This window comes from Nicotiana tabacum, chromosome 8 (genome assembly GCF_000715075.1).
Source record: "Nicotiana tabacum cultivar K326 chromosome 8, ASM71507v2, whole genome shotgun sequence".
In the NCBI taxonomy this organism is placed as follows: Eukaryota; Viridiplantae; Streptophyta; class Magnoliopsida; order Solanales; family Solanaceae; genus Nicotiana; species Nicotiana tabacum.
In genome coordinates, this window is record NC_134087.1 from 72,994,288 (window position 1) to 73,009,015 (window position 14,728).

Sequence of the window (14,728 nt, forward strand, 5' to 3'; positions counted from 1 at the left end):
GGCTTTATTTATTATCTGATTTTTACATATTTGAGCCTAATGTGCTAAATGCCGTTTTTTACCGTTTTGATATTGCTTGGACTGTATATAAATTGTTATGAAATCCTCTTCTCCTTGAGTCTTCTAAATCATCTGGGAAGTGTGCACTTCGTGTGACTTCTTTTCTGTTAGAATCATATCCCAATTTTAGAACGAGGTTCGGACAAGTTGTAAAGCCGGTGAATCTTCTGTATTCCCGGTACGCTGCCCCCTCTCGGCTCGAGCTGTCCGCTCGGGTAAACCAGGTCTAAAACAATAAACTCAGATTTTAAACCTAGAATAACAGAGCCTTATGTCGGATCTCTAGTACTAACTAACTAATATTAACTGAAAAATTTTATTATATACGTTATGGTAGAATAGATAGAATCCCTCGACCCATGGTACTTCGGATTTAAGCTATGTGTATAAAATATTGATTGGTTTTATCAATTAATGAGTATTATACCGCTTGAATATGAAATAATCAGTATCCCCAAGAGAGTACATAGGGTGGGAATAACAAAATAAAATTAAATAAAACATTTTTTTTAAGAATAGAAAAGGGAGCATATTCTAAGAAGATTTTTGTATTGCCTTGTAATTAATTAGCAATTTGATATAAAATATTCCGAAAAGCCGAAAAACAAAGTGGGTGTGTGAAAGCGTGCGACAGCCCCACCGTTGCCTTCCTCTACACAACTCTTTTATTGCAAATACGAAATTATGCAAACCTTCTGTAGAATTGCACCCTCCGCCATGGCCTCCTTCCCTTGTTCTAAGGTTCTTTCTTTTTTTCTTTCTATCTTCCACCCCTTTAATTTGAATACATAACTCTTTAGATATTCTTGGAAATTTGTGGAGTATTCTAAAACTATGACTTATAGTAGAGAGCTTTGTTATGTGTTTGAAAGACTATGGTTATTTCTTTTTGGTGTGGATGAATTGAACTATTCTGCAGTTTTCGGAAAATAGTTGAAGTGAATTGGAGAAATGATGAGTTTATTTCGCCCGTGTTTTTTTTGCTGTCCCTAAATTTGAATTCATGTTTCCTTGCTGGTTGTGAATTTACTGTGAGTCTTTACCTACTGTGTAATTTGAGTAGCGATATGTATAAATGTATGGATGGTTTGTATTAAAGTTGGGATCTTTCTCACTTTTTATTGTATCCTTGATTAGCTTTTGATAATTACTATGTTGGTCTGAGATTTTAAGGTTTAAGGTTTTACAAGAATTGCTTCTCTGTCAGCTATTTACTGATTCTATTTGATCTTCTTGTGGGACTCTTTTTGTTAGTGTGATTCATAAATTGGGGTTTTTAAGGGGAGGGGTGGGGGGCACTTAGTTACATGTGCTGCTTTTATTAGTATTTTGATCTTTAGTCTTTTTGCTTGCATTTTGACTTAATTCTTTTTGTTGGTTTTCTTAGACTCGGACAGGGGTTTGTGTATGGCCTGGCTTGAGACAGCTTTCTCTTAGGAAGAATCTCCTCTATGGATTTATGCAGCTTTTCTCAATGCCGTTTAAGACCATACGTGGAGTTAGTCGTACGCTTGGAGTTTCTAATCTCTGTAGCATTACCAGTACGTCTTCTAGTTTGCAAATCGAACTGGTGAGTCCTCACTAACACGTATTTTATGTGCGTATAATGTCATTTGTTGTGTCGTTTTATTGTTTGGAGACATTTGTTTGTTCTTTCCTCTCAATGGAAAAATATTGCATCGATTAGTGGCTTTAGAACATTATTGAATGTCCTTTTTGTAAATTATCTCAAATAAGTGATTGAGATAGAAAGTACTGATGCAGAGGGATTTAAAATTGTTCAAGCAGTAAGAAGATCATATTTGCTTGGTGATGAGCAAAAATGCTTACACTTTATTTGAAGACGCCGAGAGGCGGGTGGTATTGCAATTTGGTATTAATGGACTTTGTATATTTAAAATCTTGCCGAGTACCCTGAGATCACTGTTACTGATCATAGCCAGCTGTTAGAGGTAATACACAGATCCTCCTGGGAGTTATCTGTGTACTTAATTGACATCTTGAAAGTTAAGGGCTTACACCTAGTTGGACAAAAACAGGGATTATATTGCCCCGTGTAGAGTATTTAGAAATGATTATACTGTTTGGCATAGCAAAACTGCTTGTCTATCATATCTTCACCTGCTCTGTGGGAGATAGCTTCAAAGGATGGATCTTAATGTTCAATATCTTTGCAATATAATGGGGGGTTTTCCCACAATTTCTAAAGTAACTGCTGCACGACTGGTCAATTATTGAAATTCTAGAGGCCTGAATAGGAGGAGCTGGATCGTTGTCCCTTATGCTCTAAATATGGCCTATAGTATAGGGACTGGACTGAAGACTGAAACTGAAGATCTATCAAGGGCATTGACAATAGCTGTAGGGACTGAACTGAAGACTGAATCTGTTTGGCGTGCTCATGACATTCCAACTTGTATGAACAACTCGATGAACTTCTTGAATGAGATTCCTTTCTTTAGTGCCTTGTATTCTCTGGTATGCAGACGTATTCCTCTTTTTCTTGCTGGGTAATAACTTTTTGTTTAAATTTTACCATAAGGAAGGCAAAATGCTCTTATATTAGTGTTGCTAGTACAAAATAATCAAATATCTAAGTCAGCTCACAGAAATGGTAGTGTGCTACTTCCATTTTGGTTGGGAAAGATGAGAAATTCCGTGCTTTTTCTTTTTCTTTTTCAGGAAGCAGATTTACTAGCTGAGAAAGAATAATATAATTTCTTGCTTCTCTTCCACTTTCTTTTTCCTATTGTGTTTCTGCTCTCTTTTTCCGAACAAGAAAGCACAAATAGGAAATCTACATCTTGACTTTATAGTGTAACAAAGCTTTCCATCTCTTTGTTGAGAAACCCTGATAAGTTTTGCTAATCATTTCTGTTGTCTATTGCCAGATACCATGTCTCCAGGATAATTATGCATATCTATTGCACGATGTGGATACTGGAACAGTTGGTGTTGTGGATCCTTCTGAAGCTGTTCCTGTTATCGATGCACTGAGTAGAAACAACCGCAATTTGACTTACATTTTGAACACACATCATCACTATGATCACACTGGTGGCAACATGGAGTTAAAAGCAAGGTATGGGGCAAAGGTATGATGAGGTTTTCCTCTTGGTGCAGTTATTTCAATTGCAGCTATTAATTTATGTCTAGTATTTTCTGAGAACTCCGATTGGTTCATTTTTTTTTTCATTTTCAATTCTTTCTTTTGGTTCTTTTTTTTGGGGGGTGGGGGAAGGGGAGCGGGGATAGGATTTTACCTGGTTACAGTTTTTTGGTTCAACGGAGAGATCTTGAAAAGGAGGAATGTACAGTTGCTTTAGTGCTTCATATCTGTTGCCAGAAATCTCGTGAAATGCTTTAAGTGATATTTTGTACAATTTCCTCTGTCTGTATCTCTGCCAGGCGTACCGCGCATGACCAGTTAAGATTACTGAATTTGGAGTGAAACCAAAAAAGCCAACTAAAATACCAAAAATTATTTTCCTTCAAGCTCAATGATTTTGGTTTTAGAATTGATAGAAATTAGGATTAACTTAAAACTGATGTTACACTGAAAAATTCTTTGTAACTATAACATGCAATTCTCTCTTCTTCTATTTTTGATGAAGTGGTGTATTAATAACAAGGGCATCCAGAAGATGCAAAATTACAAAATAAAAAAAATATCAGCTCTTAATGTAGACATAACATGCATTTCTCTTTGATTAGCAGATTAAGAGTCAGTATGTTTGTGTCAGTTGAAATTTTGTCAATGAGGCTTTCATTCGTTACGTGATTTTGTAGGTAATTGGATCTGGAGTAGACAGTGATAGAATACCTGGTATTGATATAGCCCTAAATGATGGGGACCAATGGATGTTCGCAGGCCATGAGGTGCTTGTCATGGAGACTCCTGGTCATACGCGAGGTTGTATATTAGTGCCGACATCATTTGGATATTTCCTTGAACTGTCTCATTGTCTTTTCTTTTTGCTCGTGATGCTATATGATGGAACAGACATCTATTTCCCTGTCAAATAGCATGCTTCTTGTCTTTTCTTTTCCTTCTTTCCTTTTCTGCTCCCTTTAAGGTCAAATATCAATTTCACTGGGAGAGAACGGCACCATCTTTGTGTAGATGTCTTCTGCTATAATTGGGTTTAGCTAGTTACTAGTTCTTCATGTTACTTGCTGGACATATGTGCTGTGGGAAGTATCCGTTTAGTGTGGGTGTTTTAAGTCCAGTTGGGAGTTGGTTTACCATTACATACACCTTCAGAAAATTCTCATCCAGTAGTATAATTACATCTTACAAGTGAGATATCTGACATTTACCACTATAACTATTGTCCTGTGTCCAGTTATTCATGGAGAGATTAAGAAGAGAGATGATAGATCAACGAAAGAAGTATGTCTACTAGAATGTATTCGATTAAAGAGAGTTGTATACTCGTTTGATCCGTTTACTTTCTCTGTTCGTGTGTTCCCTTTCGTGTAACACCATTTGACTGGGTATGTTCATTTTATGTCACGCTATTTGATCGGGTAGTTCAAGAGATATTAGTTTGACTTGTAAATACATATACGAGTGATATTGGATGAATATATTAGTGTAAGTATCTGAGAAGTTAATTTGAAAGAGAACCATCAAAATTAAAATCGATTTTAGTTAAAATAGATGCGAATTGAAAAACCGTTGGAAGTTGAAATTATTAATAAAATGATGTCAAATATTTTGTTATGTTCCAAAATGGAGATAGTGTCATATAAAATTGGGACAGAGCTAGGATCTTCTCTGTTCACCGCAACTGTTTATTCTTTTAACATGATTTGTGATGAGAAATTTTTAGATTGAGGGCAAAGGCGGGGATTATTCTGATCTAAACTGTATTCTCTTTTTGATCTTCTTTGTTTTTTATATGCTCGAAAAATCTCCTCAACATTACTAATATGAAAAAATGCATGACAGGGCATATCAGTTTTTATTTCCCGAGATCAAAGGCAATTTTCACAGGAGACACACTGTTCAGCTTGTCTTGTGGTAAGCTATTCGAAGGGACTCCTCAGCAGGTAAAGTAGAGTTCTATTTTGTGGGCCGTATGCATCTAGTTTGTATTGCATTTTATTTTTCTTTTATTGAGCTTCTGTATGTTCTTTTCTATTTGGCTTCAGATGTTGATGGTTCTCAACTAGCAAGTGAGTCAGACCGATCAAGTAGAATAAGTAAAACTAGTAGAAAAAATAGGAAAAAGCCACTGTTGGCCCAATGGGAGGGGGTTTCGGTGGTTGGGGTTTCCAGGAAAAATTATACAGCATATCAAAACCATAAAAGTTGTTGGAGTGTGCTAGCCAAGTCTAAAATGTGGTAGTATAGGAAGAAATATAAGAAATATCTCTACCTATCATACGCTGGTGTTAAATACTATGCATATTGCTTTTGTTTGGGTGGAGCAAGAAGCCAAGAACTAAAATGGTCTGCTGTATAATCTGAAATTGGAATGTGAATGAGTGATGCATCATCTATCTTAACAGAGCAAGGTCCCTTGTGCAGAAAGATTTTCGTGAGGGCACTTACCAACCGTAAATAATGCATAATAATAGAAAAATCATCTTTATGTTACAGATGCTCTCTTCATTGAGGAAGATCATGTCCTTACCAGACGATACAAATGTTTACTGTGGCCACGAGTATACATTGGTAAATTAACTTTTGAACATTGTTGTTCGTTGATAATTAAGATAGCATTGACAGCCACTTCTGACCTGACTATTTGACATGTTTTAACAGAGCAATTCAAAGTTTGCACTTTCTGTAGAACCTGGTAATGAAGAATTGCAGTCATATGCCACACAAGTTGTCAATCTCCGCAAGAAGGGCTTGCCAACAGTGAGCTTCTTTTCCTCAAAACTCTAATGAGAACAATCTAGCGGTTTACCTAAATTTTAAATTGTAAATGTTTTGGGATGATTCGAATGATTCATGAAATTTGAGTAGGCGTCTTATCTTCTTTATTTTAATTAATCTCTGAGAAGCTTAATAAAACTTGTTTGGTGTTTTTGTATTTGACCCCCGTTAAATATTTCCAATTTACACTTTGCTCATTGGTAGCCCAAAGTGCCAAATAATTTCTTAGTAAGATAAAGGATTTGCTAACGTCAGCAAGAAGAAGGTTCTAAAATTTACAAGTTTTACAATAACCTTAGAACTCGTAGGTTGAGGAATCCAGTAATATCTATGTTGCATCTTTGATATTTACACAAAAAAAAAATGAATAATAGGTAAAAGCATGTATATATCTTCCCCTCTATTTTCTAGGAATATTTATCTGCTAATTGTCAGTGTTTGCTAAATATATCTTTTGGTGCTTTAGATTCCAACGACGCTCAAGGCGGAGAAGCTATGTAATCCATTTCTTCGAACTTCAAGTACAGAAATCCGGAAGTTGCTAAACATTCCACCCACTGCTGATGACACAGAAGCCTTGGGAGCCATTCGTCATGCCAAGGATAACTTTTAGGTCGGGCGTGTGAATTTGCCTATAAATGACCCAGACAATGTGTTAGATACAATGTGCCTTGCAATTTTTGTTAGGGAAAGTGCATCTACAAGTGAGGAAACAGACAAGGAATACCTGATTCCTGTTCATGTTTCTCTTAGCTTGGAGAGTCCAGATTCTGCCTTGGACTCTCTGTCTTTCTGATAACATATCACATATGGTTAAATTTAGTAAGAAATGCTTTTTAGTTACTACTGTATTTATTGTTTGGATCAAGTTTGAAATTTACTTTTTTCATTTTCTAATATGTGTACCATTTTTAGTGGGATTTTACTGATATGTTGTTCTTGTTATGTACCATTTCTTTCAATCGTAGCATTTGGCAGTTTGAATTGTAAAAAGGACGAGGGAAGAGAGAACATGGCCAGAATCCTTACTGGATCCAATTCCAAACTACCAACGAGAAGAGGAGAACACCCTCCCATTTTCTTAATGATTACCATCAAGGGAAAAATATATAAACATACAATTAAAGATAAGGGATCTGCAAATCCAGAAAAATCCCACTCCCACACCCGTCTTTTAAGCGAGAACATGAGAATGTATTTTATGAATGTTGTTTGGGAAAATTTATTTACTTTAAAAAATGTTTCATTGGAAATGACAATTGGTGGCATATTGTATTCTTGATTCGAGGAGTGTTTTTGATAATACACCTTTAATTTAGGAGAAGACGATTTTATTTTTTAAACATTTTAAAATTTTCTGTCAAACTAGATGCATAAGATGAATCAGATAGAGTATGTAAGTGCAAAAAAGTTAATTTAGACCTTGCTTCTTTTAGCCGACTCGTATCAATCTATGCTTTATTATAGGTAGTCATTTTCCTCCTCTTCTTTTTTTCAAGGATATTCTTAAGTTGCACTCTTGTCTTCTCCACCCCCTTCCCGATATAGTGATCGTTTTCATGTTTTCCCTGAATTTCATGTTCAAATGCACGTTCATCCTTGTTCATTTCGACAATACATCCCAGAAGTTAATGGAAACAACTAATCTCAGAGTAAAACTTGATATCTTTCAAAAAGGAAATTGAGTGGGCATTTGGACATAAGAATAGTGAAACTTTAGAAAAAAAAAGTATAAAAGAAAAATCAAGTAAAAATGATATTTGAAAATTAGAGTTGTGTTTGGACATGAATACAATTTAAAGCTATTTTAAAAATTTTGTGTGATTTGACGTTGAAATTTTTGAAAAATAACTTTTTGTAGCTTTTTAAATTTTCAAGAAATTCTGAAATTCAACTTCAAGTGAAATTTGAAATTGTTATGGCCAAACACTGATTTCGAAAAAAGTGAATTTTTTTCAATAACAGTTAAAATAAAAATAAAATTACGGCCAAGCGGCCCCTAATGTTTTGCATTATCTTTCTACATACATATACAAGATACCAAGGCCGTTTGATTTCTTATTTACAATAAATCAAATTAGATATCGTCGATTTTAATAAATTAATCACCAAAACCAAAATTTTAATAAAATGTACACATTGATTTTTCACATTAGTTTAATTCACCAAAGCATGTTTGGCCTAAGCTTCTGCAAGACAAAAAATATGTTTTTAATATAAAAAAAGTACTCCCTCCGTTTCAATTTATGTGAACCCACTTTACTGGGCACGGAGTTTAAGAAAAGAGAGAAGACTTTTGATCTTGTGGTGTAAAATGAGGCAAATATATTTTGTGTGGCTACAAATCATTGTGTAAATATAAATTGTTTCTAAATAAGGAAAGGGGTCATTCTTTTTGGCACGGACTAAAAAGGAAATAGGTTCACATAAATTGAAACGGAGGGAGTACTTTTTTTTCAATGTTGAAGTGTTTAGTCAAGCTTTTAAAAGAAAAAAGTGCTTTTGAGTAGAAGCAGAAAAAAGTAGTCTCTTCCTAAAAATACTTTTTTGAAAAGCACTGTTAAAAAAATACACTTAGAAGTACTTTTTAAAAGCTTAGCCAAATACTAATTGTTGCTCAGAAGTACTTTTCAAATTAATTAGACAAACATGAACTACATTTCACTAAAAGTACTTCTAAAAAAAGCACTTAAGAAAAAGCACTAATCAAAATAAGTTAATTGTAGAAGCTTGGTCAAATATTAATCGAAAGGGTCTGATATGTCCCTCTACTATTAACTATTGTTTAAAATTGTCCTTCCTTATACTATCGGGTCAAAAGACCGATTACCGTTACACTTTTAAACAAAAATTCTCCCAAATTGACTGGAATGAGCACGTGGCAAGGATTTAAGGCTCAAGGCCATCTGGTTCTTTCGTTTTACTCAATTGATACGAACCCGCTCTCGACCCACAAACTCGACCCACCCTTCTCCAACTAAAAACACTAAAACCTAAGTTAGTGGACCACTTTAATTTCTTACACTTTCTCTTTTACTCTCTCTAAGACTCCGCTGGAACCTTAGACGAAAATTGCCGATTTTCACTGTAAATGCTCTAAAGGTAACATTTTTCTCCATGAAAAGGCTTCATTTTTCTTTCCTTAACTTTTTTTTGCTCAGTATTTGTATGTTAAGGGTATTTCTGTTTTCTAGGATTTTTCGTCCAGGGTATCAATTTCTTGACTTTAATACATCCATACATTTTTTTCTGCAATTTCAGTTATATAGTTATATTTTTTATCTGCATCAAATATTTGAATGCTTTAGTATTGATGTGGTCCTGATGTGAAGTTACTTTTTGGCTCCGATGTGATTTTTTTATTTTGTAGACGGTTTAAGGTTTCTTTTGGTCCCAATATTATGAGCTTTTTCTGTTGTTTAATAGGTAAATTTGTCCCCAATTGTGTTACTGTCTTATTATAGAATTATGTGAGTAGGACCACCTTTAATGGTTTTGTGGATAATTTATTAAGGGGTGGGCCTGAAAGTGGACTTTTAGGTGGCCTAGTCCAAAGATTCTAAATTTCTTCTTTATTTATTAAGTGAATTTGTCCCCAATTATATGACTTTTAAATATTAGATTATTCTGTGAGTAGGACCACCTTCAATGGTTGTATGACAGAGATGAATGTGGTCTTTTAGGTGGTGAAGGGGGACCTTTAGTCTTATACTTCCTCCGTTTCAATTTATGTGAACCCATTTGACTGGACACGAAATTTAACAAAAAAGAAAAAACTTTTGAGCTTGTGGTGTAAAATGAGGCACATATATTCTATGTGGCTATAAATCATTGCATAAAGGTAAATTATTTCCAAATATGGAAAGGGATCATTCTTTTTGGCGCGAACTAAAAAGGAAATAGTTCACATAAATTGACACGGAAGAAGTATGATTTTTTACTTAAATTATTCCCTTTTTACTTCTGCCTTTTTATTGGTTTCCTTATTGTTCGCTAACTGGACCTATTTGCTATGTTTGAAGGTTATTAGAGATGATGTTAATTGATATAATATTCAATTATGGTGGTGATTGGGTTGTAGAGCCTGAAGTCTTATACACAAAGGAACTGGTGCACACTTGGACATGTTATGATTCAAACCTACTTTCATATATAGACATAGTGAAAGAATATATAAATGGGCTAGGGTTTATAGGAATTAACAACTTATTATTGTTGATCTTCTGGTAAATTCTATGAGATCGAAGAGGATGTTGAGATTAGAAATTTACTATATTTGATATGTGATGAATATAATGTTGTTAGCCTTTATGTTGTGGATTAATGTGGGCCCATTATTCATGGTATCATTGATATTGTACACCATAAAGAATCATATTCCCACGATGATGAGGCTGGTACTGACTGTAGCTTAAGTAACTTAGAGTCTGACTCTAGTTCTGATTCAGGAGGATTTGATTCTGAAGAATTAGAAACATTGAAAGTACAAAAAAAGGCAGATAGCTGAAGAACTTAATGAATACACAGAGTTGTATAAGGGTATGACCTTTAAGGATATATCAGAAGTCAGGAAGTGTATGAAGTTGTATGCTTTGGCAAACAAGAAAAAAATTAGAATTGTTGAAGAGTGACAAAATAAGGCTTAGGTATAAATATGATATTTTTCGTTGTCCCTTTTTGTGTTTGATATCCAAAGAGAGGAATTGTAGGGTTAAAATCAAGACCTTAAATACAGAATATATTTATGGTGTTGCTTATGACAACAACATAGTTTATTTCAGTACCATTGCACAGTATTTCAAGAAAAAAATTATAGTATAATCATAAGTATAAGGTAAAGGAGATGATGGCATATTTGAAGAGGGTTTTTGAACTAAATATTAGTCATGGGAAGTGCAAGAGAGCAAAGAGAATGGTCTTGGAATCCTTAGATTGTAATTTTAGTGATGAGTACAATAAACGCGAGGCTTATGCAATTGAATTGAGAGACAATAATCCAGGTAGTGATGTGGTTATTAACCTTTCAAATAATAAACTTAAAGAGGGGAGAAGAATTCTTGAGGATGTATATTTGCTTTCAAGCTTTAAAGATGGGGTTCAAGCTAGGGGTAAGACCTTTTATTGATCTAACTGGCATTTTCTTAAAGGGAAAAGCTGAGGGCCAACTGCTAGTAGCTGTTGGACAGGATTCACAAAATTATTTCTACCCTTTGACTTGGGCAGTGTTGATAAGGAGACAAAGAATACATGGAACTGGTTCCTACAGTTGTTTCAACATTCTCGGGACCTAAAGGATGGGGAAGGAGTTACCTTCATGCTAGACATGCAAAACGTATTTCTATTTCTGTCTTTTTCTGTATTTGTCCATTTATATTTCTGTTTCTTCTATTTCTGTTCATTATATCTGTCTTTTTCTATTCTTGTTCATTTATATTTTGTTGTTTTCTATTTATGTTCATTATATTTGTCCTTTTCTATTTCTTTCCACATATTTTTCTATTTTTTCCTATTTTTGTCCATTAGTTGTTCATAAAAATGTCCAAGCGATTATATGTTTTTGTAACTATAATATGGGTTAATTGATGCTGTTAGAATTGTCCTTCCTCAAGCACAACATAGATATTATGTTAGGCATATTGAGGCTAACTGGTGCAGGATATACAATATTGGAAAAAGCAAAAAACTACTTTGGTGGTGTGCATGGTCTACCTACGAGGAGGACTTCAAGGACGAGCTGAAGAATTTAGGGAAGTTGAATAAGGATGTAACAACTGGTTTGTTGAAGTACCTACCTCAGGCTTGGTGTAGAGCTTATCTGGACACAGTGTGCAAGAATCGGTCAGTTAATAACAATTTGACTAAATATCCTTCAACAAATAGATTTTGGATGCAAGGCATAAGCCAATAACAAAGATGTGCGAGAATAGTAGAATCTAAATCACGAACATGTTAAGAGAACATGAAGATGAAGTGAGGAGTAGAAGACATGACTTTAGTCCAAAAAAGCATGGAACTTTACAATGTGTACATGCAAATTGCTCAAACAGCTTGTAAAGTTAATTCCAATGGAGAAAATAGCAATGAAGTGATAGAAGGTTCTGATAAGCATTGTGTTAATTTGGTTATGAAGGAGTGCACTTGTAGGCAGTAAGACCTTAAAAATCCCATCTCCACATGTTATTAAAGTTGTACTTCACAACATGGGTGATCCTATGACAGAGATGAACTAGTGGTATAGCAAGGAGGCATTTCTTCTCACTTACAAACACAAGTTGCAACTTGTAAGAGGAGAAATTATTTGGAAGGTTGACTCATCACAAGCAATGGAGCCACCTTAGTTGGTGAAGTTGGCTGGCAGTACTAAGATTAAGAGAGATAGGCAGAAGGATGAGGCAATTAAAAGGCAAGGATTATGGTCACAGACAAGAAAAGAAAGATTCATAACTTGTAGCAAATATGGAGAGACAGTGTAACACCCGTAAAATTGTGGCTTAGGTATGAATGAGTTAAAGGAGTAGTAAGGATATATTTTGAACATGTGAAGTCCCATCGGGATGATTATGGGTGAAAATAGTTGTTTCAAAATCAAGATGGAAAGTGAGGTGCATAAGATTTGGCAAAATCGACTAAGTATGTAGAAGGTCTGTCTTCCAGCAGATTTTAGTAAAAATGTGTAAGGAATCTAAAAAAACTCAAAGCATGAAAGTTGTAGGAATTTGAAATAGCTTTCCAACAATATATTATGGAGATCAACATAAGCTCTGTGCAAAAAGTTATGCCCATTTTACAAAATGGTATGCAACCACCGCGGTCCTACCGCGTTTTACCGCGACCGCGGTGGCGAGGCAGTGTTCCAGCGATTTACCGCGGTCGGGACCGTGTCCGCGCCAACCGGGACGCAGTGGACGACTTGGGAAGTCGTTTTTTAGCCCTATTTCGTCCCCCACAGCCCCAAAACATAAAAACTTGCTCTACAAAGGAAAACTCTCAAAAACCTAACTCCTCAAGGGTCCCTCCACCACCCAAGGTAAGTTCTAATGGTGATTTTATGTTTATTTCAATTTTCCAATATCTTATTAACATGGGTAAACCCTCCATATCATTAGATATTCAATTGGAACAACATTGATGAGAGACGAAACCCTAGAACTTGAATTCAATGAGGTTGAACTTCAAAAAGGTAATATCTTCACCCTCTAGTTGATTCTATCATTGAATTAATGATTATAGACTCTATTTCATGAGATATGAGTTGATGGGTTTGATAGAAAAGCATGAACGGTGATAGGTCTGGGTTGTTGATAGGTTATTATTGGTTATGGGTGTTGATTATCTTATAGGTAATAAAGAATGATGTTGATTATAACCATTTGAGACTTTAGAATTTATCTAGAATCAAGAAAATGGGTTATTGGGTGTAGAGACACCATTAATAAGGGCTATGAAGCTTTATGCTACCAAGTGTTTGATAAAATGCCTAAGTGACCAAAACATGAGTATTATTGCTAATATGGAATCCCTTTGACTTGTATTTATATAGATTGAAGTTGAAAGGGTTGGCGAATGTTGTATTACGCTCAAGAACAGGAAGTTAAGGTATGTGAGGCTAACTCTCTATGTTTGAGAATTTTAATGATTCTCCCTACACTACGTTTCTTTTACGACGTATCAATTGCCTCAGAAATATAGTTAAGCCTAGTTCCTTGAATAGTTGTAGGACTTCTATTCTCTAGCTTCATAACTCGTTCATGACTTTCATTCTGAACGTTGTGAGCTCAGTTCGTATTCAATATAGACTTGGGCTTGATGTCCCTAAGTCTCAGTATAGCTTACTCAGCATGTCATAAACAGTTGAAGTTTCAGTGTTCATAACCAGTTCAAGAATACATGTCTCATTCTAGTCCTATTCAGTATTCCAGTATTATGTAACTCAGTATGATTCAGTATCCCAGTATAATGTAACTCAGTGTGATTCAGTATTCCAGTATTATGTAACTCAACGTGATTCAGTATTTCACTATTATGTATTGCAGTATGATTCTCAGTTCCTGATTTTATATCCTTGAATGTTGAACACTTGTATTTGGGCCTGAGGCCGCAGTTTATGCTTTATGCATTTTGGACCTGAGGTCGCAGTTATGTATACGTATACTTGGGCCCGAGGCCGCAGCTTGTGCACATATATATATTGGGCCTGAGGCCGCAGTTTAATATTCAGATAAACAGGTTGTTCATCATTCAGAAGAGGGAGTATTCATATCCTTACTTCCTTTCAGTTCAATTATTAGTTACCGTTCAGTTATCAGCTATCATATCAGTTACCAGTTATCAGTTCAGTTATCAGTTATCAGTTATCAGTTCAGTTATCAGTTATCAGTTATCATTTCAGTTTCAGTTTGAATAGTTATCATTTCAGTTATCAATTATAAATTCTCAGTTATCAGCTTAGTTTCAGTTTCAACATTTATAATTCTTTCTTTCAGTTGCTTTACATACCAGTACAATTCAAATGTACTGACGTCCCTTTTGCCCGGGGCCTGCATCTCACAATGCAGGCAATGAATTACAGGTTGTGATTCCAAGCGCTAGGATTCTCGTACCAGCTATTTGGTGATCCCAGTTCTTTCGGGGCATTATCATTACCTTATAGTCTTCAGTATTTTTTTAGACAGTCAGTGTTTTCAGTACTTCATTAGAGGCTTCATAGACTAGAGTAACAGTTAGACAGAGTCTCAAACTTTTCATATTAAATATGTTGGCTACAAATATGTTTCAGAA

General features: G+C 35.0%; 1 protein-coding gene across 1 annotated transcript; it reads left to right on the forward strand.

The window, feature by feature from the left end:
- Positions 1 to 643: 643 nt before the first annotated feature.
- LOC107784170 (putative hydroxyacylglutathione hydrolase 2, chloroplastic) lies at positions 644 to 6,847 on the forward strand. The gene is made up of 8 exons (XM_016605252.2): positions 644 to 801; positions 1,448 to 1,630; positions 2,952 to 3,155; positions 3,850 to 3,973; positions 5,015 to 5,115; positions 5,669 to 5,743; positions 5,834 to 5,932; positions 6,417 to 6,847. Exons 1-8 carry the CDS (start codon positions 745 to 747, stop codon positions 6,561 to 6,563), a joined length of 990 nt encoding a protein of 329 aa, XP_016460738.1. The 5' UTR covers positions 644 to 744; the 3' UTR covers positions 6,564 to 6,847.
- Positions 6,848 to 14,728: the final 7,881 nt, after the last annotated feature.